The sequence below is a fragment of the Chrysemys picta genome, chromosome 2 (genome assembly GCF_011386835.1).
Source record: "Chrysemys picta bellii isolate R12L10 chromosome 2, ASM1138683v2, whole genome shotgun sequence".
Taxonomy (NCBI): Eukaryota; Metazoa; Chordata; order Testudines; family Emydidae; genus Chrysemys; species Chrysemys picta.
This window is the reverse complement of record NC_088792.1, coordinates 192,729,686-192,752,375: the sequence shown is the minus strand read 5'-3', so window position 1 is coordinate 192,752,375 and position 22,690 is coordinate 192,729,686. Positions and strand designations below refer to the sequence as shown.

General features: G+C 41.7%; 1 protein-coding gene across 2 annotated transcripts in view; it reads right to left on the bottom strand.

The window, feature by feature from the left end:
- LOC101938136 (cytochrome b5) overlaps nt 1-22,690 on the bottom strand; it is a 31,561-nt gene that overhangs the window by 1,695 nt on the left and 7,176 nt on the right. The window contains exons 2-5 of one of the 2 annotated variants that reach the window (XM_065585162.1): nt 12,710-12,838; nt 7,950-7,979; nt 729-763; nt 290-367 (exon numbers count right to left, since the gene is read on the bottom strand). In XM_065585162.1, the coding sequence (XP_065441234.1) occupies nt 290-367; nt 729-763; nt 7,950-7,979; nt 12,710-12,838 (272 nt within the window). The remainder of the gene's footprint in view (nt 1-289; nt 368-728; nt 764-7,949; nt 7,980-12,709; nt 12,839-22,690) is intronic. The other variant, XM_065585163.1, reaches the window with a different exon arrangement.

The following is a 22,690-nucleotide window of genomic DNA, read 5'->3' as shown; positions in this document are numbered from 1 at the left end:
TGGAAGGTTCTTGAGTCACAGGATTCCTCTATGTAATGAACAGTATTAATGCATGAATATCTGGCTGGATTGTGTTGAAATGCCCAGAACATTTGTGCACATTTTTAAATTCTACTATATGTGCTGTTCTACGTTTAGCCCAGAATCCTCTTTATATTTAACTTAGATGCAGCAACAATAGCCAAGACTTTTCTGAGCTGATGCTTATCCATAAGGCATCCAGAGTAGCTAGCGACACAGCAGCACCGGTGAGTAAGACCACCAAGCATCTCCTGCATTAGTAGCATACCTTCTTCTAGAGAAGAGCTGGTAACCTCTTAACTTCAAGATGAAGTGTAAAATCTTCATGGTAAGATGACAACATGCCCTGGAGAGTTTTGAGAGCAAACCTGGGATTTACATATGGCAACAGCCTTCACATGTCATCCATTCCTAGGATCTGATTCCACAGGAAATTATTCCCCGTGTGGACACACTCATTCTAGACTAAAGAGCATCCACACAGAGTTCATCAGGAATGCCTTTTTGCTTTAAATTCACTCCTTATCTTACTACAAATTAACTTCCTTGCATTGATAAGCCCTTACTATCCACCATCTTATTTGCTAGTAGTTTGAACTGAACAGTATTTCTCTCCCCTCCCCCCCCCGCAACTTCATTGAATTAGGGAAGGGCAACCATGAAGCACCATTCTGTTTTAATTTATGACATTACAAGCCATACTATACCTGGAATTAGAGTCCAGAGTGGTAATAAGTGTTTCCTGAAAAACAAAAAGTCATAACTAAGATACTGAACATGAGCGGCAATTTCCCCCCACCTCCCCGCAGAGAACTGGCTAAAGGAAATGGATTCACCGTAACACTTTTGTTTGTACCTTTTCCCAACAACTAGTCAAAGCAAGCCACAAATGCAACTTTCATGCCAGGATGAAGGCAGCCTTATAGTTAAAAGCTTGAGTAGTAATTTGCTAATCAGATAACATTCTGATCCCATGTTTTCTGCTGCAATTTATAACAAAATGGTTACCTAAAATTGTTGCCAAGTCGTTTTTTAATGTCCCTCTCTTACTAGTTAGTGGTTGCATTAACATCTGTAGTTAAGGTTATATCAAGAGACTATGAACTGTTTAGATATTCTTTGGGGCCTAAACTTTCCATGCTTGTTTCAATCTCAGGTAAACATTTCAAAAGCTGAATTATTGCAATGGAAAAACTAAATCATTTTAAGACCAAGGCTTCTTGGTTGCCAATAATTCAAGCTAAATACTCCAAATTTGTACATAAATATTCTTTATTGAGAATGAGGGTGGAGTGATTAATTCACTTGATTAATTTACATCATATTGAAGCTTTGTAAAACTAATTTGAAGTTTTGTGCTACTGCAACTTTAAGGTTAATAATAAATTATTATTTTTTTAAATGCCACTGCTGTTAGGATATCTTATTCAAACTTCAAGAAACTGCTACTGGCAGAAACAAAATATTGAACATTTAGACTCTGATCAACAATTAAGCAGGTATATAGCTTTACTCACATGAGTAGCTCTATTAACAGCAATGGAAATATCAATGTGCTTGAAGTTAAGCATCTGCATAAGTATTCACATCAAGGGTTAACATTGTATTCAACAACTTCATTAGTGACATTAGACTGGTGTCATGTCAAAAGCATATTGCGTTAGTGTTAGATATTTAGACTTACAATACATTAAAGTTATTGTGATTTTGAAATCCGGAGCCTAAAGTTAGGCTCCTATAACCCCTGGATAGGCATTAAGGGTGGGATTTTCAAAACACTTAAGAGACTTTGGAGCACAAATCTCAGTGACTTCAAACAGCAACTCCTAATGGAGAAGTATAGTCTAGTCAAAACATTTCAGTTTTCTTGATTTATGGAAGTGCAACACATCAGAAGATAGTTTTGGTTGTAAACATAGCACAGGCTATTTGCTTATCAATTCTGTATTGTTCTCACAGGAAAAAAAAAACAAACAATGAGCTCCTGGACCTGTCATTCAGCACAGATCTAAAATGTGAAACTTCTTAGTAGAAAAATCTATGGAAAACTGAAATTCCACTAACAATTAAGAAACAAGTACAAATTGCTAAAGTAGGTGTTTTAGGACTATATAATGGGAAGAAAGTAAAGAACTAGCAACATGGAAATAAAAACTTTAGCTTTTTAAAAATTGATTAAAAACTATTTTTTTAAATCATGATTTTTATTCACTCTTCAGAGTGGAATTAAAGACAGGTTATCAGCAACTGAAAAAAAGTCACTACTGAATATACTCAAGCATTTGCCATCAAATTACAAAGCCCAGTGATGTTACAAGGGATATAACAATGCATATCTTCCTTGTTCAACTAAAACACAGGATGCTGGGACTGTTCACAAAAGGAATACTAATTCTTATTGAAAGAGTGAACTCTCTCTGTGTAAATCCTTCAGAAACACAGAGCCTGGTCCCATACACCTGCATGTACATCTTCATAGAATCATAGAATATTAGGGTTGGAAGGGACCTCAGGAGGTCATCTAGTCCAACCCCCTGCTCAAAGCAGGACCAATCCCCAACTAAATCATCCCAGCCAGGACTTTGTCAAGCCTGACCTTAAAATCCTCTAAGGAAGGAGATTCCACCACCTTCCTAGGTAACCCATTCCAGTGCTTCACCACCCTTCTAGTGAAAAAGTTTTTCCTAATATCCAACTTAAACTTCCCCCACTGCAACTTGAGACCATTACTCCTTGTTCTGTCATCTGCTAACACTGAGAACAGCCTAGATCCATCCTCTTTGGAACTTCCTTTCAGGTAGTTGAAAGCAGCTATCAAATCCCGCCTCATTCTTCTCTTCTGCAGTCTAAACAATCCCAGTTCCCTCAGCCTCTCCTCATAAGTCATGTACTCCAGCTCCCTAATCATTTTTGTTGCCCTCTGCTGGACTCTCTCCAATTTTTACACATCCTTCTTGTAGTGTGGGGCCCAAAACTGGACACAGTACTCCAGATGAGGCTTCACCAATGCCGAATAGAGGGGAATGATCATGTCCCTCGATCTGCTGGCAATGCTCCTACTTATACAGCTCAAAATGCCATTAGCTTTCTTGGCAACAAGGGCACACTGTTGACTCATATCCAGCCTCTCGTCCACTGTAACCCCTAGGTCCTTTTCTGCCTAGCCATTCAGTCCCTAATCTGTAGCAGTGCATGGGATTCTTCAGTCCTACGTGCAAGACTCTGGACTTGTCCTTGTTAAACCTCATCAGGTTTCTTTTGGCCCAATCCTCTAATTTGTCTAGGTCCCTCTGTATTCTATCCCTATCTTCCAGCATATCTACTCCTCCTCCCAGTTTAGTGTAATCTGCAAACTTGCTGAGGGTGCAATTCATGCCATCCTCCAGATCATTAATGAAATTATTGAACAAAACTGGCCCCAGGACCGACCCTTGAGGCACTCGGCTTGATACCAGCTGCCAACTAGACATGGAGCCATTGATAACTACCCACTGAGCCAGACAATCTAGACAGCTTTCTATCCACGTTATAGTCCATTCATCCAGCCTATACTTCTTGAACTTGCTGGCAAGACTACTGTGGGAAACCATTTCAAAAGCTTTGCTAAAGTCAAGGAATAACACATCCACTGCTTTCCCCTCATCCACAGACCCAGTTATCTCGTCATAGAAGGCAATTAGGTTAGTCAGGCATAACTTGCCCTTGGTGAATCCATGTTGACTGTTCCTGATCATTTTCCTCTTCTCTAAGTGCTTCAAAACTGATTCCTTGAGGACCTGCTCCATGGTTTTTCCAGGGAGTGAGGGGAGGCTGACTGGCCTGTACTTCCTAAGTGTTTATATTCTTTAATGACTTTTTTCAAATGTGCTGCTGCCCTGGTTAACCCAACCCTTAACAGTTCCTCCAGCTAAACAGCAGGAGCAATTGTGAGAACTCACTCATCCACCATCCCATTTATCTCAGGGACATTTGGACTTAATCATTTAAAGGTCAGAAGTTTTTGTTTTTAAAAACAAGATACTAAAACAAAGAACTGCAATGCCAAGGTTACACATTTCAACAGAAAGTCAGAAAATAAAGTTAATGTTCTCATTAAAATCTGCTCAGTGTAGCAGTTAGTTTACTAATTAAACTACTAGTAGCTGAAAGCTTGAGCAGTTGCACAGAGGTAATTTGTAAAGACATGTGTCTAAAAGCCACTGAGAACTTAAAAATTGGATGGTAACAGACCATGAATCCCAGTGATGATTGAAAACTGGTGATATTCTAAAAAAAGGTTTCAACTATGCTTGTAACTGTTTCCATCACTTCACACCGACTCAGATATTTTAGACTTCAGTGAGATTTAGGATTATTGTGTATGATGGTTGTTTTTCTGTGTGGGTGGTTGTGCTGATTTGTCTATGGGTTGTGTTGTGCTGGGAGAGGTTTATAGATTTGTGTGGGTGGTGAATGAGGGGTCTGTGATGCCATGAGATGCTGTGAGTGTTTAGATTGTTATGTCTGCTGATTGTTGTGTGGGTGGTTGCATTGACTTTTGTCTTAGAGGGTTGTAGTGGGAGATGTGTTGTTTTGTGCAGGAGGCAGTTGGACCAAGTAACCCACTATCTGTACCATCTCCCCCATACAGCCACTGAAATGGCTGTATGCAAATTAACTGTACATTAACTCAGATATCAGGATGCGCTAGGACAGCATTTCTAAAGTGGGGGCCATGAAGCCCCAGGCGCCCCATGGGGCTGAAGGCCCAAGGCCTCCCCCCTGCCAGGCAGCTGAAGCCCAGAACCCAAGCTTGCCCCTCATTTCCCCCAGCTGAAGCCCTGAGTTTTTATAGCATGTTGGGAGGGCCTTAAAGAAAAAAGGTTGAGAACGCCTGCTCTAGGACTCTTGACATGGCATAGATACATGCCTTACTATAGCTATGCACCATGTGGATGTAGTTTAGGGTTACCATAATCCAGCAATCAAAAAAGAGGACGGGAGGAGCCCCGCCCCTGTCCTGCCCTAGCCCCGCCCCATCCTGCCCTAACCCCACCCCTGCCCCTCCCACTTCCCCCCCTCAGAATCCCCAACCCTCCCCCCACTCCTTGTCCCCTGACTGCCCCCTCCTGGGACCCCTTCCCCTAACTGCCCCCCAGGACTCCACCCCCTACCTAAGCCTCCCTGCCTCTTGTCCCCTGACTGCCCCCTCCTGAGACCCCCCCCATCCTAACTGGCCCCCTAGGACTCTACCCCCTACCTGTACCCTGATTGCCCCAACCCTTATCCACATCCCCACCCCCAGACAGACCCCTGGGACTCCCATGCCCCATCCAACCACTCCCCACCCCCTGACAGCCCCCCCCAGAACTCCTGACCCATCTAAACCCCTCTGCTCCCTATCCCGACTGCTCCAATCCCTCTCCCCACTCCTGCCCCCGACAGCCCCCCCCCCAGAACTCCCAACCCCACCCTTGTCCCCTGACTGCCCCCTCCTGGGACCCCTGCTCCTAACTGCCCTCCACAACCCCACCCCCTACCTAAGCCTCCCTGTTCCTTGTCCCCCAACTGCCCCCTCCTAAGACCCCCCCCAAATGCCCCCCAGGACCCTACCCCCTACCTGTACCCTGACTGCCCAAAACCTTATCCACACCCCTACCCCCAGAAAGCCCCCCCCCGAACTCCCGACCCCCCCGTCTCTTGACTGCCCCCTCCAGAACCTCCCTGCCCCTTCTCCGACCCCCTGGCCCCCTTGTTGTTGGCCTTTCTTCACCTAATGTCTGGTGAACTTGCTCAGGAACAGCCTGAGCTGCTGGGCAGCAGCGGGGGAGGAGCTCCAAACTGCCGGAGCCGATCTGCGATGCAGGGAGGGAGGGAGGGAGGGAGGAGCCCTCTCGGGCTGCGTATCGGAGCCCCATGTAAGTGACACCGTCCGGCTGGCAGCACTGTTAGCCGCGCGTGCTCTGCATGGGGGGGGAAGTCCGGACATTTACAAATTCCCCCCGGACGCTATTTTTAGCTTAAAAAGCCGGACATGTCCGGGGGAATCCGGACGAATGGTAACCCTAATGTAATTTGTAAAGTCAAAATGATGGAAAACTTAAAAACTGGAGGGTAACAGATCGCAAAACCCAGTGATATTCTGAACAAAAAAAGCCCTTGATTATGCTTGCTGTTTCCAGAGCTTCACACTGACTCTAGAGACATAATAGGCTTCAGAGTGACACAAAGTGACAATCCTGGAATTTTGTTATATAGAATACATAGTTTAGTTGTTAAACATATAGACAGTGGGTGAGTTAATGTTACTAGAGTACTTTTGAAATATTTTTAGAGAGTAATAGAAATGCATACTTTTTTCAAAGCAAATTATTTGGGGGGCTCTCAAAGTTAGTGCTCTCTTTATAATTGCCCCAAGACATCCCTGACTGGGTGGGTAAGTCTCCAGGAAACTAAGTTTTGGAGGAGATAATTAGCAAGCAAGAGTGCATAGTTTAATCTAATTGCCTATTGGGCATTCTGCTGCACCTACTACAGGTGTACTAGCATCAGAATCTAAACAAGCACTGGCCCTCATAATTTGCTGCTTACTTCCAACTTGCTGGCACCACTTCTACTAATTCCTGTGGCTTTATTTTAACTGTAGATACACCCAAAAGCGTCTGTTATGGATGCATGTCCTGTAAATTCAGAAGTAGCACTAAAAGAATCCACGATAGTAGTATTGTGTGTTTACCTAACCTAAAATGTTTCAGGTATTGATAGTGAAGGTATAATTAGCTCAGACCTGATGCAGTTTTTTTTTCTAGTTTCACCTTAATTGTGCACAGGTGTGGTAACTGTCATGCTTGTAATATTTGTGAGTTGTGTTCATTTTGCCAAGAGCTACACTGCAAAAGTTGAGGTAATTAGAAACCCTTCAGCTCTGTCCCCAACTGTTCATACAAAACAAACAAGGACAACTTAATAACCTGTGTCTAAAAGTTTAACTTTTACACTTAACACCCAAGATTATTTTTATTTAAAAACTAGAAAAGATAGTTAATTTGTGTATTTGGTGGCACTTTCTATACAGTGAAACAATGAGAGACTGGAATTAATTTCCTATTTTGTTTGGTGAGGGGGGATTTTAGCAAGAACAGAAGAAAACATTTGTAGACAATAGGAAATGTTTACTGTAAAGCCACGCAGATTTACAGGGGGTCTCACGGCAATACAGTACTTTAATCTACTTTAAGGTTTTATTTTTAAAGGCCTTACACTTGCAAGTTACAGCGCTGTAAAGCCTCCCCCAGCGCTGTAACTCACTCCTCGTCCACATTGGCAGGGCACTTACAGCGCTGTATCTCCCTGGGTACACCGCTGCAGGTACTCCACATCTCCGAGAGGAATAACAGCTGCAGCGGAGTGGCTACAACGCTGTACTAATCACCTTGTCAAGTGGCCAATCCTCTCCATTGTTGTGACCAAAGCTCATACCACAGAGAAAAGCAAACAAACAGTTTGCAGCTTGCTTTGAGTGACTAAATGAATGAGCAGGGGGCCGGGAGTTCGGAACTTGCAAAATAGAGAGCTGACATGCTCCAAAAAGCACTCCCTCTCCCCCCACACTCCCTGTGACAATCCATCCCACCACCCCCGTTTTGGAAAGCACATAGCTATTCCAGCATTCATGTGGCTGCAGCCCATAATGCACCGCTCCCAACACAGCTGCAAATGTTGCAAGTGTGGCCACACCACTGCGCTGTCAGCTGTCAGTGTGGACAGACTGCAGCGCTTTTCACCACTCAGCTGTACAAAGACAGGTTTACCTCACAGCGCTGTACAGCTGCAAGTGTAGCCAAGGTCAAAGTAAACTTGACCTTCATGTCCTTTTGTGTCTCAGTCTGTACACTGTGTGCAAAAAACCTCAGTGTCCAGATGAAATATTTCAGAGTGATGACACTTACCGTTGGTTTCTGAACTTTGTCTCTGTCATCCTGCAAGAAAATAAGGGAAAAAAGATTAGACAAGAATGAAGTGTACAAAAGAGGATTTCTGAGAAGGTCACTAGTTTCAGTTAACAATGCTGTGCCAATTTTTTTTTTTTTTTTTTTTTTTTTTTTTTTAACAGTGTAGACTTAAGATCATGAAGCTGCCTCCACTAGTAGGTTGTGGGTCTGGGGACAGAATAGGCCCACTGCTACTCCTGCATCTCGTAACAGGCGACTAAAAGGGGGCTGCCTGGAGAGGGATGGGCTCTGTCAGGTTAGAAATTTGCCCAAGACACAACATATGATGAGCAAGTCAACCATGTCCATATCGGATTGATTGCACCCCGGGTTAATAATGACTGCGTCATCAGTCTCCCACCAGAACAGACGCAACAAGTATATTACTGGTGTAACCACATAGAAGATACGTGGAAGAGATAACATCACCATAGCCACATGGAATGTAGGGACATTCAGACAAACAGGGCTAAAACAAGGAGCTTCCCTGGTGCTGATATTGGAAGTGATCATGACCTTGTGATTCTAAATTTCTGGCTGCAGCTATGGAAAATCATCAGGCCAAAATTCACCAGAACCAAGTTTGATTTGGAAAGCCTCAGAAACCGAGAAATTGCAGAGTCATTCCAAGCAATGATCGGCAGAAAATTTTGTTCCACTGCTTGCTCTAGAGGAAGACTTAGAAACAATGACCAACAATTTCAACGCTAATGAATGAGGCAGCAATGAACATCCTTGGGAAACATTGTAAGAAGACAAAACCATGGGTCACAAATGAAACATTACAGATGTGTGACATTAGAAGAGAACTTAAGAGAGACAAGAACAGCAATGAGGGATCTGATAAATATAGAGCAATTAGCAGAAAGATCAAAAAAGTAATGAAGGTGGCCAAGGAGACATGGATTGAAAAATGATGTTCTAAAATTGAAGAATGTATCAATGATAAAAATAGCAAACGAGCCCTCCAGGTTGTAAAAGATCTGACAAAGGAAAGATGGACCAATGCTAATGCAATTCAAGACAAAGACGGGAACAGTCTTACAGAAGAAAGGGACATCATCAATAGGTGGACAAACTACTGCTCTTATCAATACAACCACCAGACAAATGGAGATCCTAGTGTCGTAGACAGCCCAGATTCAACAGAGGAGGATGACTTTCCAATACTGTGTGAAGAAGCGCAGACGGCTGTGAAATCACTCAAGAATGGAAAGGCTACATGTATTGACAATATCCCAGCCAAACTGATGAAATTCGGAGGAGAAATAGTAATAGATGTACTCACCAAGATCTGCAACAAGATCTGCAACAAGATCTGGCAGACCAATGAGTGGCCCTCCACATGGACAAGTCACTAATAATCACTCTGCCAAAGAAAGACAACCTGCAATTGTGTCAAAATTACCGGACCATAAGCTTAATTAGCTATCTCAGCAAAGTGATATTGAAAGTCATATTGAACAAATTGAAGCCACAAACAGAGAAGATCATCGCTGAAGAACAGGCTGGCTTTCGTGCTGGAAGACATATCACAGAACAGATTTTCAACCTTTATGTTCTATGTGAGAAGTACTTACAACACCAGCAGGACATCTAACACGTCTTTGACGACGTCAAGAAGGCATTTGACGGAGTATGGCATGAAGCTCTCTGGGCAACCATGAAAGAGTACAATGTTGGTCCTAAGCTTATTCTTACCATTAAATAATTGTATGCCAAGGCCAACAGTGCAGTTCCCGTCAATGGCACAATAGGAAAGTGGTTTCGCACCACTGCTGGAGTCCGGCAAGGTTGCCTTCTTTCACCCACACTGTTTAACATCTACTTGGATGCATAATGACTGATGCCCTAGAAGATCACATGCGCACAGTCAACATTGGGGGGCGAACAATCTCAAATCTTCGGTTTGCTGATGACACTGATGACCTGGCAGGCAGCGAAGATGAACTAACCAACCTTGTGAAATGATTGGATGAGACCTCCGCAAAATACGGCATAGAAATCAGTGCAGAGAAAACCAAGCTGACGACAAACAAACGTGACAGGATCAGCTCACATATCCCTGTCAGTGGACAAGAGCTGGAGACAGTGAAACAGTTCAAGTATTTGGGAGCAATCACTGATGAAGGCTCAAAGGCAGAAATTCTGGCAAGAACTGTGCAAACAGCAGCAGCAGCCGCAAAGCTAAAGCAAATTTGGAGGAATAAGAACATCTCCCTGGAATCCAAACTGGAACTGCTGCACGCAATGGTCATCTCCATTTTTCTGTATGCATGTGAGACATGGACCCTTATGGAAGAACTTGAATGGAAAATACAGGTAGCAGAGACGAGATGCCCAGAATTTTACCAAAGTATCTCCTACTTCAACCATGTCACTAAGAGGTCTGTAACATCACTCAATGCACTGGGTCATATGAAAACCTCCTGACGACCATGACTAAGTCCAAGCTGAAGTGCTACGGCCATGTAACAAGATCATCTGGCCTGTCCAAGATCATCTTCCAAGGGACAGTACAGGGGAAGAAAAGAAGAGGTAGACAAAAGAGATGAATTGACAACATAGAAGAGTGAACAGGAATGGACTTCGCAGAGACTCAGGCACTGACACACAATCGTCGGGGATGGAGACAATTAGATGAGTTCTCATCAATGATGGTGCCCCAATGACCAATTCAGTTATGGAGTGATGATGACAACGACAACAACATCATTTGCTTATAAATAATTCCCAGAATGTTTCCTTATTCAACTGAATGCAACTCTCCAATGCACTTCAAAATTCCATGCATCAGCAGATTTACGTTTCCTATGTTCCTAAAAGATACATGTCTTTAGTCTACTGCATAACCAACTGAACAATTACCCTGATTTGATAGCTCCTTCCACCATACACACACGTACAATAGATAGACGCAAACTAATCAAGGTCCCATGTGCTTTGTGGCATTCTGTTGCAATGGCCCTGAATTCTACAGCACCCTAAGGCAACAGATGAAAAGTCTGTGGCAGATTCAGGTAAGTTTTTAAAAGGCAGTTTATAAAAGCATAAATTATGAACCACACACAATATGAAGCCAGTATTTTCTGTTTGTTATACCTCAGATAACTGTGTGCATAACAAAATCACAGAAGTTGTCAAGATGACAGAAGCTGAAGATTGGCAGTTAAGTGAGGGACAGGGTCTTTTACATGAGGTGTGAAGCAGTTTAGGGTTAGCACACTGGCTGCATATTTCTACTATAATACCCCCAAATAAAAAATAGTTAATGTTGATATTGTCATCTTTGTTTCAGAATAACCCATGATGAAGAGTGTAGCAGCTCACCTTAGATTTGTTTTTCCAGATTTTCTCAGGGATCATTTTAGTAGTAGTAGTAGTAGTAGTAGTAGTATCATAGCAACTAGGAGCCCTAGTTATGGACCAGGACCTCACTGTACTCGGTGATGTACAAGTAGAAGCAGAATAAAAAAGAAAGGTTCTCCAAAGTAAATTAAGAGACAAAAGATGGATACAGACCAAAGGAGGATTACAAGAAAACAATACTGGTCAACACAATAGGCAGTGGGATCAACACACCAGCGAACCTGAACACTGACCAATTTTTCTGGGCATCAGAGCAAAGGAGAGTTAGGATAGGCCATGAAGGGCCTTGAAAGTAGCTTATGTCTGATGTGAAAGAGAAAAGGGAGTTAGTGAGGGATGCAAACAGGGTGAGATGGTCAAAGAGACAGTGGGCTAGGAAAATGACCTTTGCAGCAGCGTTCTGAATGGATGTGAATGGGACACAATTGCATTTGTCTGGGCCAGAGAAAAATATTTTTTTCAGTAACTGAGACATGAGTTGATAAGAGTCTGGAGGAATTTTAGCTGAGTGGATAAACAGGAATGGTTGTATCTTAGAGATGTTCTGCAAAAGAATCAGCAAGACTTAACCATAGCCTGGATGCAAGGAACTCATGAGAGGTGATGCCCAGGTTATAGGCCCAAGTGACAGGTTGGATGGTGGTGTTTTCCATGGTGATCAAAAAAGAAAATGGAGGTGAAGATTTAGAACTTGTTTTAACCATTTAGTCATTTATACTCTCCTCATATTTTCAATATTACCTTGACAACAAAAAGGGCTAGCAATATATTTAAGTAATGAAGCATAGATTCTGAAATTCACTTCTATTCCAAAAAATAAATGGCACAGATATGGACTACACAGGACCCTGTCCAATTTCAGCTTAGATATCCTGTGCAAGATGTTAATGATCATTTTGAATACTTCCTTCAGTACAGTAGAGGACTACTCCTTATAAAAGGTTTACACAAATTCAAAGATATACTATTTTAAAGAATTATATCTTATCTTTAGGGAGATCATGATGTACAGATTGGAGAGTGCAGTATGATTTAGTGCTCTGTAATGTTATTTGTAAACCTAAGTTAAAACCCCGGCTGTAATGCATTTCAAAGAGGAGAGATAAGCCGTACCCTTATGAGGATTTGATACCACATTATCTGAGCACTTCAGAGTGTTCAACTCTCAGCTTCTGCCTGAGCAGGAAAGAGCAGCCTGGCTTCACCCAAAGTTAGCTGGTGTGGTGGAATAAGGAGGTATGGCTAGCATAAATGGTTACCAGCTCTATTTTTAGTGTGCTTATCACAGAAATGTCTAAACACTGAAAATTGCAGTGACATTAATATCTGTACACTGATCATGTACTCACAGGATGAAGCTCCCCTATAATGAAAGTCTCTGACAGCGTTCTGGCATCTGTGGAATGGCCGACATCTTCAAAGCTTTCAGTAGCATCTCCTCCAGCTTGTTCCCTTAGGACTTCTTCACCACCTGGATGCTGTGAGAGAATAAAAATTTCAGATCTCATGCACTGTTACTGAAAATTTGGTATTTTCCAGAAGTCACAGGAGGTGGAAGGATTTTTCAGATGTCAAACCAGACCTTGATTATGAAAAAAAATTGTGTTGGGCATGTTCTAAGGACATTCAATTTTCTTCAATATTTTAAAGAACCCCATGGTTTACACCAGGGGTAGGCAACCTTTCTGAAGTGGTGTGCCGAGTCTTCATTTATTCACTTTAATTTAAGGTTTCGCATGCTGGTAATACATTTTAATGTTTTTTAGAAAGTCTCTCTCTATAAGTCTATATTATATAACTAAACTATTGTTGTACGTAAAGTAAACAAGGTTTTCAAAATGTTTAAGAAGCTTCATTTAAAATTAAATTAAAATGCTGATCTTAAGCCGCCAGCCTGCTCAGCCCACTGCCAGCCTGGAGTTCTGTTCACCTAGGCTGGCAGCGGGCTGAGCAGGGCCTGCGGCTGGGACACCGGCTGGCAAGGGGCCGGCAGCCGGGACCCCAGACCTGGGGGATGGTTCAGGGCAGAGACATAGGGGGGTGGGGGTGCAGGGCAGAAGGCTAGGTGTGTGGGGGGGAGTTCAGGGGTCAGGGCAGAGGGCTGGGGGGTTGTGGAGGTGCAGGACAGAAGGCTGGGTGTGTGGGGAGTTCAGGGGTGAGGGCAGAGGGCTGGGGGTGTGCAGAGCAGAAGGTTGGGTGTGTGGGGGGGTTCAGGATAGAGGGCAGTGGGGGTGTGGGGGGTTCAGGGCAGAGGGCTGGGGTGTGTAGGGGTGGAGGGCAGAAGGCTGGGTGTGTGGGGCGGTTCAGGGGTGAGGGCAGAGGGCTGGGGGCGTGTGGGGGGGTTCAGGGCAGAGGACTGGGGTGCTCAGCTCATGGGGGTGATCCCAGCCCCCTGCCCCAAAAGCGGCTCATGACAGGGGGCTGGAAGGGACATGCCCTATTCCACCCCCTTCCCCAAGGTCCCGTCCTTATCTCTTCTCTGCCTCCTCTAAGGAGCAGGGAGCACGCTGCTGCTCAGCTCTGCTCCGCTCCCCCTCGCAAGGACGATCAGCTGATCAGCACAGGAAGAGGGAGGGGAGGGGCAGGAAAGCACCACGCTGGGGGAAGAAGTGGGGGAGGGAGCTTGGCTGCCGCAGGACCAAGCTTCTGCCTCCTGCCCCCACAGGGGAGAGCAGTGGGGGGGGGGGGGGGTTGGGGGCCAGGACCTCGGCAGTGTGCCACTCAAACACGGCTTGCGTGCCGTGTTTGGCACGTGTGCCGTAGGTTGCCGACCCCTGGTTTACACAGAGTGAAAATAAAATCCCTTCCCTTATTTTTTCCCCCCAATTCCCTTTTGCAAAACTGATTTCTTCCCTACATTCCAAACTATAATTTCTTCATTCAAAACTTCCACCTGGATGACTACAATTGCTAGAAGAAGCATCTGACATTCCTGACAGAACTATTCAAGGCATGACAGAAAGTTAAATACATAAGCAAATTAACTTTAAACAATACAACAACACTTTTCCTACATAGGGATTATTTACACTTGTGAAAGTTGAAACAAATCCTAACATACTACATGCTATGGACTTCAATGAGGGCAACAAATGATTTTTTACTTTATTAAAGCTTTATATATCTTTAGAGTCTCCCTAGTATCTGTAAACCAAAACGAGAGAGCTTGCTTTTGAAAATATGAAATTATCTCATAACTCTTATAGCTACACATAATGTAACGCAAAGGAATGCTGGCATTCAAAATGCTTCCATCTGCTCAATTGTCCCTGCCGATGTGGTTTCACATCCAGATTTTCTTTATGAAAAAAATCTGCTACTGCTGTGTATAAGAGCTATCAAATGCACTAATCCTGAAAAAGAGAAGAGTATTCTCTTCTCTGCCTTAGTTATTTCTGATAACTATAAGCAGTACAAGTCAGACCAGTGAGATTTCAGCTGACAGTGTCCAAGAACAGCAAGGCAGAGTTAATCTGAAATGCACAGTTGACGGCGCTGTTTTAAAAGCAAAATCAGTGCTCAGTTAAGATGCCCTCAGGTTACTGGAGAATGAAGTCTTCTACTTATTCACAAGAGAGGAGCAGAGCCGAAGGCAATGCAAGTTTCCTCTGACTTTTCATTTAAACTATTCTGGCTGTTCTCTCAACATCCATTCAACACTTCTCTGCAGATATGGCCAATTGGACTTGTATGTAATTGGTAATTAAGTTACACTGAACCCAAATCATAAACCAGTAAATTAAGTGAAAACCTCCTCATTCTATTACCACTCTCCTAAACCAGCCAGTATCTATGACTAGGACCCTACCAAATTTATGGCCGTGAAAAAACACATCGCGGACTGTGAAATCTGTTCTCCCCTGCGAAATCTGGTCTTTTTTTGTACTTTTACCTTATACTATACAGTTTTCACAGGGGAAAATCAGCATTTTTCAAACTGGGGATCCTGACCCCAAAGTGGTTTATGGGGGGATTGCAAGGTTATTGTAGGGGAGTCAGGGTATTGCCACCCTTACTTCTGCAGTGCCTTCAGAGCTGGGTGGCAAGAGAACAGTGGCTGCTGGCCAGGAGCCCAGCTCTGAAGGCAGCAGTGTAGAAGAAAGGGTAGCGACAACATACCATGGCATCCTTACTTCTGCGCTGCTGCTGCCTTCAGAGCTGGGCTCCCAGCCAGCAACTGCTGCTCTCCGGCTGCCCAGCTCTGAATGCAGCACTGCCACTAAAAGCAGTACAGAAGTAAGGGTGACACTACCAAGACTCCCCCTACAATAACCTTGTGACCACCCCACAACCTCCTTTTGGGACAGAACCCCTACAGTTACAACACTGAAATTTCAAATTTAAATATCTGAAATCATTACATTTATGATTTTTAAAATCCTATGAAACCGTAAAATTGACCAAAATGGCCCATGAATTTGGTAGGGCCATTTTGGTAGTCCCCTATCTGTGACAACATACTACTTCCTCACTCCACTCCCCTCAGAGATAGCCAGCCAGAGACACACTCTTGAGGGTTCTCTAGGTTTCCTCAACAAGTGCTTACCAGACGTTAGCGATAAATCATGCTGTGAATCAAGTTGTGGGATGGAACTCAGCCATAATAAGAATAAAAGAACACCATGCTTTCCAATTCAGAAAGATTTTCTTCAACACCTAAAAATATTCAATCTAATTTAAGTGATAAGAAGTGTTTGCTGCTCTAGACTTAGAATTGGGGAAATTGCACCCCAGCAGTAAAGCAGCATAAATTATTAGATGCTAAAACAGCTTCTTAATTTAATAATCTACTGGTTAAATACTAGCACCTTGCACCACTGAAGTTAAAACATTTATTTCAATAGAGCCACAGAATAGGTTTTTAATACTTTATCCAATGGTGGGGGATATAATAAGAGATGTTATATGCACGTGTACATATATAACATTAGAAAAAATGTTAAAAGAACATTAAGATTGCAAAGTCAAGCACTCAGATGTCAGGCAATGCCAGAATTAAGGTTGCCTGTGCAACCTTAATTCACCTATTTTTTGCATATGCACGATGAGACGTCTAATCATATAATCACAGTGAGAGACACGTAGGATCAGATCTACCGAAGTGTTTGGCACTCACTGCAGCCGAAGTCAGTTGGATCTAAACTTTGAAGATGAGCTATAAAATGTTAAGTACTCTCGAAAAAAAAATCAGGCATTAGAAGTCTCAATTTGGGCTCTCTAAACTAGTGGACATTGACAATTTCAGCCTTAATCTCTTTAGGCCTTAGTTCTCCAACTGTAAAATGGAGATAATACCACCTAATTTCACAGAAATGTTGTGAAGATTAATTAATGTTTGCACAGATCTTATTATCAAAGCATCAGAGAAACACCTATGAAGAAATTATATTTGAATTCAGCAAAGAGTTTAGGTAACGTACATTAAAGCCGGAGGCCAAACACTGAATGGAAAAGATGAAAAATATGGCATAACTAGCCAGTCACAGAATGAGGCAGGGAGGCCATGAGGAAAAAAATAGTATATAATCATATACCGTAATGCAAACACACTAGGGAGCCAAATCAAAGTTACATAGGCAATCTAACCTTCAAGTGGTCTACTTGGCAAGCATCATGTTTTTAATGTAGATTTGGGGATATAATTGTATATTATATATAAAATATGAATTAATAAAAATTACTGGCAGACAAGTTCCCTCCTGTTGTCTAAGTTCAGCCATGTCTGAGCCAAGATGGACAGAAAGGCCCTATAGTTGATGCACAGGGGAAAAAAGCTCTGTTTATACACTTTAGCTGCTCTGAGCTGTGTGTACCGGCATTATAGCCTACTGCCCATCTTCTGAAGTTAAGAAAATAATCCCGGCTCACACTTATCACAAGGAAACAGTTGCTACTATCAAAGTTTCAAGTAGTGAGGCAGTGCCAAAATACCCATAAATTATACTAATTCTCATTATTTTAAATACGTTTATTGTGTAACTTTAAAAGTTCTTTAAAGAAGTCAGATCTGTGTTCATCCACAATGACTAAGCAAAAGAGGGAGAGGCTAAACAAGTGCAAAGAGTAAAGATTATGCATAGTAACTGAGCCAAAAGAGGGTATGCAGAGGAGAGATTACACAAGGCAGATGTGGCACTCACTACAAATCCTGGCCATGAATCAGTTTTGATAACTATGTGGTGAAATGCCAGGACAAAGGTCTTAAATGAGCACTAAACTTGACTACCTTTGAAATTTACAGTATATTTCACAAACTGAATCAACATAACCTGTTGGACAGCAAAGTTACTTGCATAACTAAGTATTCAGAAAGGGCTGATCCAGCTTTAAAAAAAGCTTTGAGTATTTTTACATCTACTATGCTTGGAAATAAATAGCCCCCAAATAGAAGAGAAAACCACGTCAGGACTTCTTAAGCCCTAAACTTAGGATCTCTTATCCACAGCAAATAACTTAGGCCTTGTCTACATTTAAAAGTATCCTACAGATACAATGGTAAAGCCCTCCCTAGCAGAGACGCAGCTGATACTAGTCAAAGAGTTCTTTTGCTGGTATAGCTTGAGCCAGTTCCCCATATGTAATAAATTATACCAGCAAATGGATTTTTTTGCCAGTATTATTGCATCTACCCCCAATTAGGGTTGTAATTTTTTTTCCACATTACTGACAGCTATGCTGGTACATCTTAAGGGTAAATCAAACCTCAGATAGTTATACATACTTGCCAGGCATACAATAGACAAAATACATAACCCAGTGATTTATTTGTACCTTGAACTGCTCAACATTAAATACAAATGTTTCAAAATTTTACATGTCAGTGAAGCTCTTGCCATTTATCTTACTCATTAAATAAACAAACTCACATACCTACAAACATCCCCACAGAAGTGCTCAGTTCTCTGTAGAAGACAAAAAAAAAAGAAAAATAATACTGTACTACACCCTCTTAACAAATGAAAGTGACAATTGTAAGGCCTAGTCAATGGAGATTAGGCTTCAAAGAAATGACTTTTCAATTGGAAAGTCATTAAAAGTCAAGTTTCCAAGTTGTGTTAAGGTTCTCGTTTAGTTTACTTTAATAGCTTAATGTAACACCAGCAAGTTAATTTTGAGTCCTGCTCACAGTAAATTATTTCAGTTTGATTATCTGACATTTGTTTACACATGAGTTGCTGAAAAATGCTGCACCAGGGAATTTTTTCCTTTAATGGAGAACCTTGGAATTTCTTAATACATACTTGGCCAGGTCTACATTAGAAAAGTTGTATCAGGATAGCTATACCAAACCCTTGTAGTATAGACACAGCTATACACAAATGCTTTTTCTGATATTGCTTATGCCAGTTCCCCAAGCAAAGTAAGTTACATCAGCGAAAACACTTTTATGATGCTATAACTGCATCTACTCTAGGGTTTTGGCAGTATAGAAACGCTGCAAAATAGAAAAAAAATAACACACCTAACTGACATTACGATATCAGCATAGTTTTCTACTTTAGATTTGGCCTTAAATTCCCAGAAAACTCATAATAATTTTAACAAAACCAAACAGTGATTAGAAAAATTGTATCAAATAAAGTGAACTTATCAACTTAGTCAACTGTCTGTATTACTTAATATTCTGAAACCCTCCAAGTGATACAAGTCATTAATCCTTTTCTATGTCAGAGTTCAAAGCTTCATGAAGTTAGCCACCCTAATTAAGCAACTTTTCATACACCGTGGGTTAAGGCAATATCCATGAATCTTCAGATTTGTGTCCAGCACTGAAGATGGGTTAGCAATCTTGCAAAATCTGGATCCATAGTAGGGAAAAGGCCACTATCAGAATATGTGGGTCTCCACTATAGGGAATAAGGAGCAGGAAGCAGCACTGGCAGGGAGTCAGAATACCACAAGCACTTGAATTTTATAGCAGCAGGCCCTTTGATTGCATTTGGGAGAGACTTAATCCATCACCACTCACTTCAAAAGGATTGAAAGACTGCTCCCAGAATGACTGATTCCTCCCCCCTTCTCCCCCCCAAACATGGTATACTGTATAGGGTGCTTTTCCAAATAAAGTAGCTGACACTAAAGTTATCTGATGAGTTCTATACTCAGCTAAGTTTTCAAAAGCCTGGAAGAATGATTTCCATTTTGTCTTTGTACTTTTAAACTATTACAGCTGCAGAGAGAGCCAAAGAAATAGGTGAATTATTAAAAAAAAAAATCCAGTTATCAGCTGAGTCACCATGGACAAGTCAGTTCACCTCTGTGCCCTTTTCCCATCTGTTAAAGGGGGAGGATAGTAGGGGGAGGGATAGCTCAGTGGTTTGAGCATCGGCCTGCTAAACCCAGGATTGTGAGTTCAATCCTTGAAGGGGCCACTTTGGGATCTGGGGCAAAATCAAAATTGGTCCTGCTAGTGAAGGCAGGGGGCTGGACTCGATGACCTTTCACGTTCCTTTCCGGTTCTAGGAGATGGGATATCTCCATTAATTTAATTTAAATTTATTTACTCTTTATAAAGCACTGAGAACTATTGGAAATAAGAGCCAAGTATTACTTCTTTTAATTGAATCTGCACAAATTCTAGTAAGTCCCCACAAATGCTTTTCATGCTCCTTAGCTGCAGTTCTCAGAGCTAGGACTTTGGAGTCTTCTCATACCATCCCCCATGCTTCATCAATATTTTAGTTATGTGATACATCTAAAAGGTTCTGCGGTCAATGTTAAGATAGCATGCACACGTTACATTCACAGACTGTTACATTTAAGCAGCACATGCCCCAAAGATACTTTACCAGTGTTCTTTGCTGTGCAGGTGGAACTAAACTATATTGTTACATTACAGAATGATGCTATGGAGTCCTGTAATATTGTCACTTAGGCTACCTCATACTTGGAGCTAGGGGGAAGAGGGGGTGCTTCCCAGCTTACACAGACATACCAGTGCTAGCTCTGCTTGAGCTAGCATGTGAAAATCACAGTGTAACTGGAGTGGTACAGGCTAGCTGCCCAAAGTACGTACCTGTCCGGGCCCTCTGGCTACGTACTCAGACAGCTAATCCAAGCCACTGCCCATTTTACACCAGCTACAGTGCTATTTTTGAGCAAGCTAGTTCGAGCGGAGCTAATATGGGTACATCTACATGTGCTGGGAATCACACCCAAGCTCCACTGTAGACAAATAGATTCATTCTGTCCATACAAAAAAAAAAAATGAAGAGTCACATGGTGAGTTCTACTGTGTTGTGACATAGTACTCTGACACAGTAGTCTCCTTCCTGCATCCCGGTAACATTTTATTTTTTTGTCTGTAACCTCCCCAAATCCCATTTTTGAGATAGCTGATTAGCCTCTTATCAGATGAATTTCCCCCAAAGTGACATCACAGCTAGAGCAGAATCAACTGGAATTGATTGTCACACAAAATACATTTTTTACCTTTGAAAATTATATTGCTAAAACAAACTTTTGGGTGCAAGTCCCTGGAGCTGATAATTAGATAATACAAACGGGAGACTGAAGATTAGACAAACATTAAAACAAGTGTTGTAGTGTGTTTCTAGTATGGATCACATCTAGAGTTTTTGAAGGGAGAGGCACAATTCAGATTCTGATCAACAGTTACTCTGCCAAATTTGTCTCTCCAAGGGTCTGATCCAGTTCCCACTGAAGTTAATGGCAAAGCTCTAATTAACTTCAACAGGAGCTGGATCAGGCCACAATATGTTTCAGTCTCTCTTTTACAGGAAAAAAGTACTCTTCAGTTAATCACACCAGACTTGCAGATTGATAAGGGGATCACTATGCTTAGATATGGGGAAAAAAGTCAGAAACCTGACCGGCATCCTTTAAAGCCTGCCATTTATCACTTACCATATTTACAGAGTCTGGGCTACTCCCTATACTTTAAATATCTTAACCATTTAAAGAGCACTAGGTTCTCAAACTGGGGTCATGATGACACTGTTTCCTAAAGGCGGGACCTGAAACTATGGGAGAGTCATCTCAAATATCTTTTGTAATAGGGCCATAGTACTGAACAGGTTGAGAACCACTTAAGTGCAATATATGCAAGTTTAAAAGCCTCAGTTGTATCCATCACTTTTTTCAGCTAAAAATCGACATTGCGAATCCTGTCTCATACCCAGGACTTGCAGAGTAATAGCTCTCCACAAGCTGGAGTCTTTGCTGACCTTCCCTCATGGACAAGAGATAAACTTGTTCAATAAACCTGTTCATATTTCTGAGAATTCTCCATCATCCTAAACAGTTTAAAACAAACAAACAAAACAACACACAAAGCTGTTGGGTCTTCCTTGTCAATCTCCTCTAGGACCCAGAACGTAACCTATCCACCACCTCAAAGAGCCATAAGCAGCGTGGATTGATTTAAATCAACATGATTTAGAATCACCAATTTTAATTATGATTTATATCAGCAAGCAGGAAATCTTGATTTAAATAATTGATCTGAATCATGTTTTGAGTTGTACTTTTTAGTTATTTTGCTAAATAAAGACTGATTCTCACTGGTTGGTAACTATTAAAACATGTTGATTTGCAACTAACTATATAGCAAGGGTTCTCAAACTGGGGGTCACAAAGTTATTACTTGGGGGGTTGCAAGCAGTCAGCCTCCACCCCAAGCCCTGCTTCGCCTCCAGCATTTATAATAGTGTTAAATATAAAAGTGTGTTTAATTTATAAGGGGGGGGGGTTGCACTCATAGGCTTGCTGTGTGAAAGGGGTCACCAAAAAGTTTGAGAACCACTGAACTATAGCCTTTACACTAAATATGGTGCTTTTTGCTAATTAAGAGGATACACTACATCTATACAAATTTATTTAAGCAATTATATAGCTTAATGTACATTTATTCAGATTCTTTTTACATTTTTATTATATTAGAAAACGGTGAATAATGCATGCTTTATCTACTATTCAGATTTTACTTGTGTCAAGATCTATTTTGGATGAAAACTCGAATTTATTAATGCAAAACGATTGCATTTTATTTTCTGTTAAATAAAAACTATCACATGCATTTGATATATAAAAAGTTTACTAAAACATGTTTTGCACTTGAAACTAATTCAATAAACAAAGGAAGTATTATCTGTAGAGTTAATACATTGAACTGATTGTTTTTTATTACCGTGTCCTTCAGTGTTTTAGAACTAGTAGATCTCATCCCCTCACACCTTGAATCTATGAATGAAAACTAAGAGGAAAACAAGCTTTCCAGCTTTTTTCAACTCCCAATTTTTTTTTTTAAACTTTGCATGAACTAGGCATTGAACTGAATAAACTGAAATGCAGAAAATATTCTTTGCACC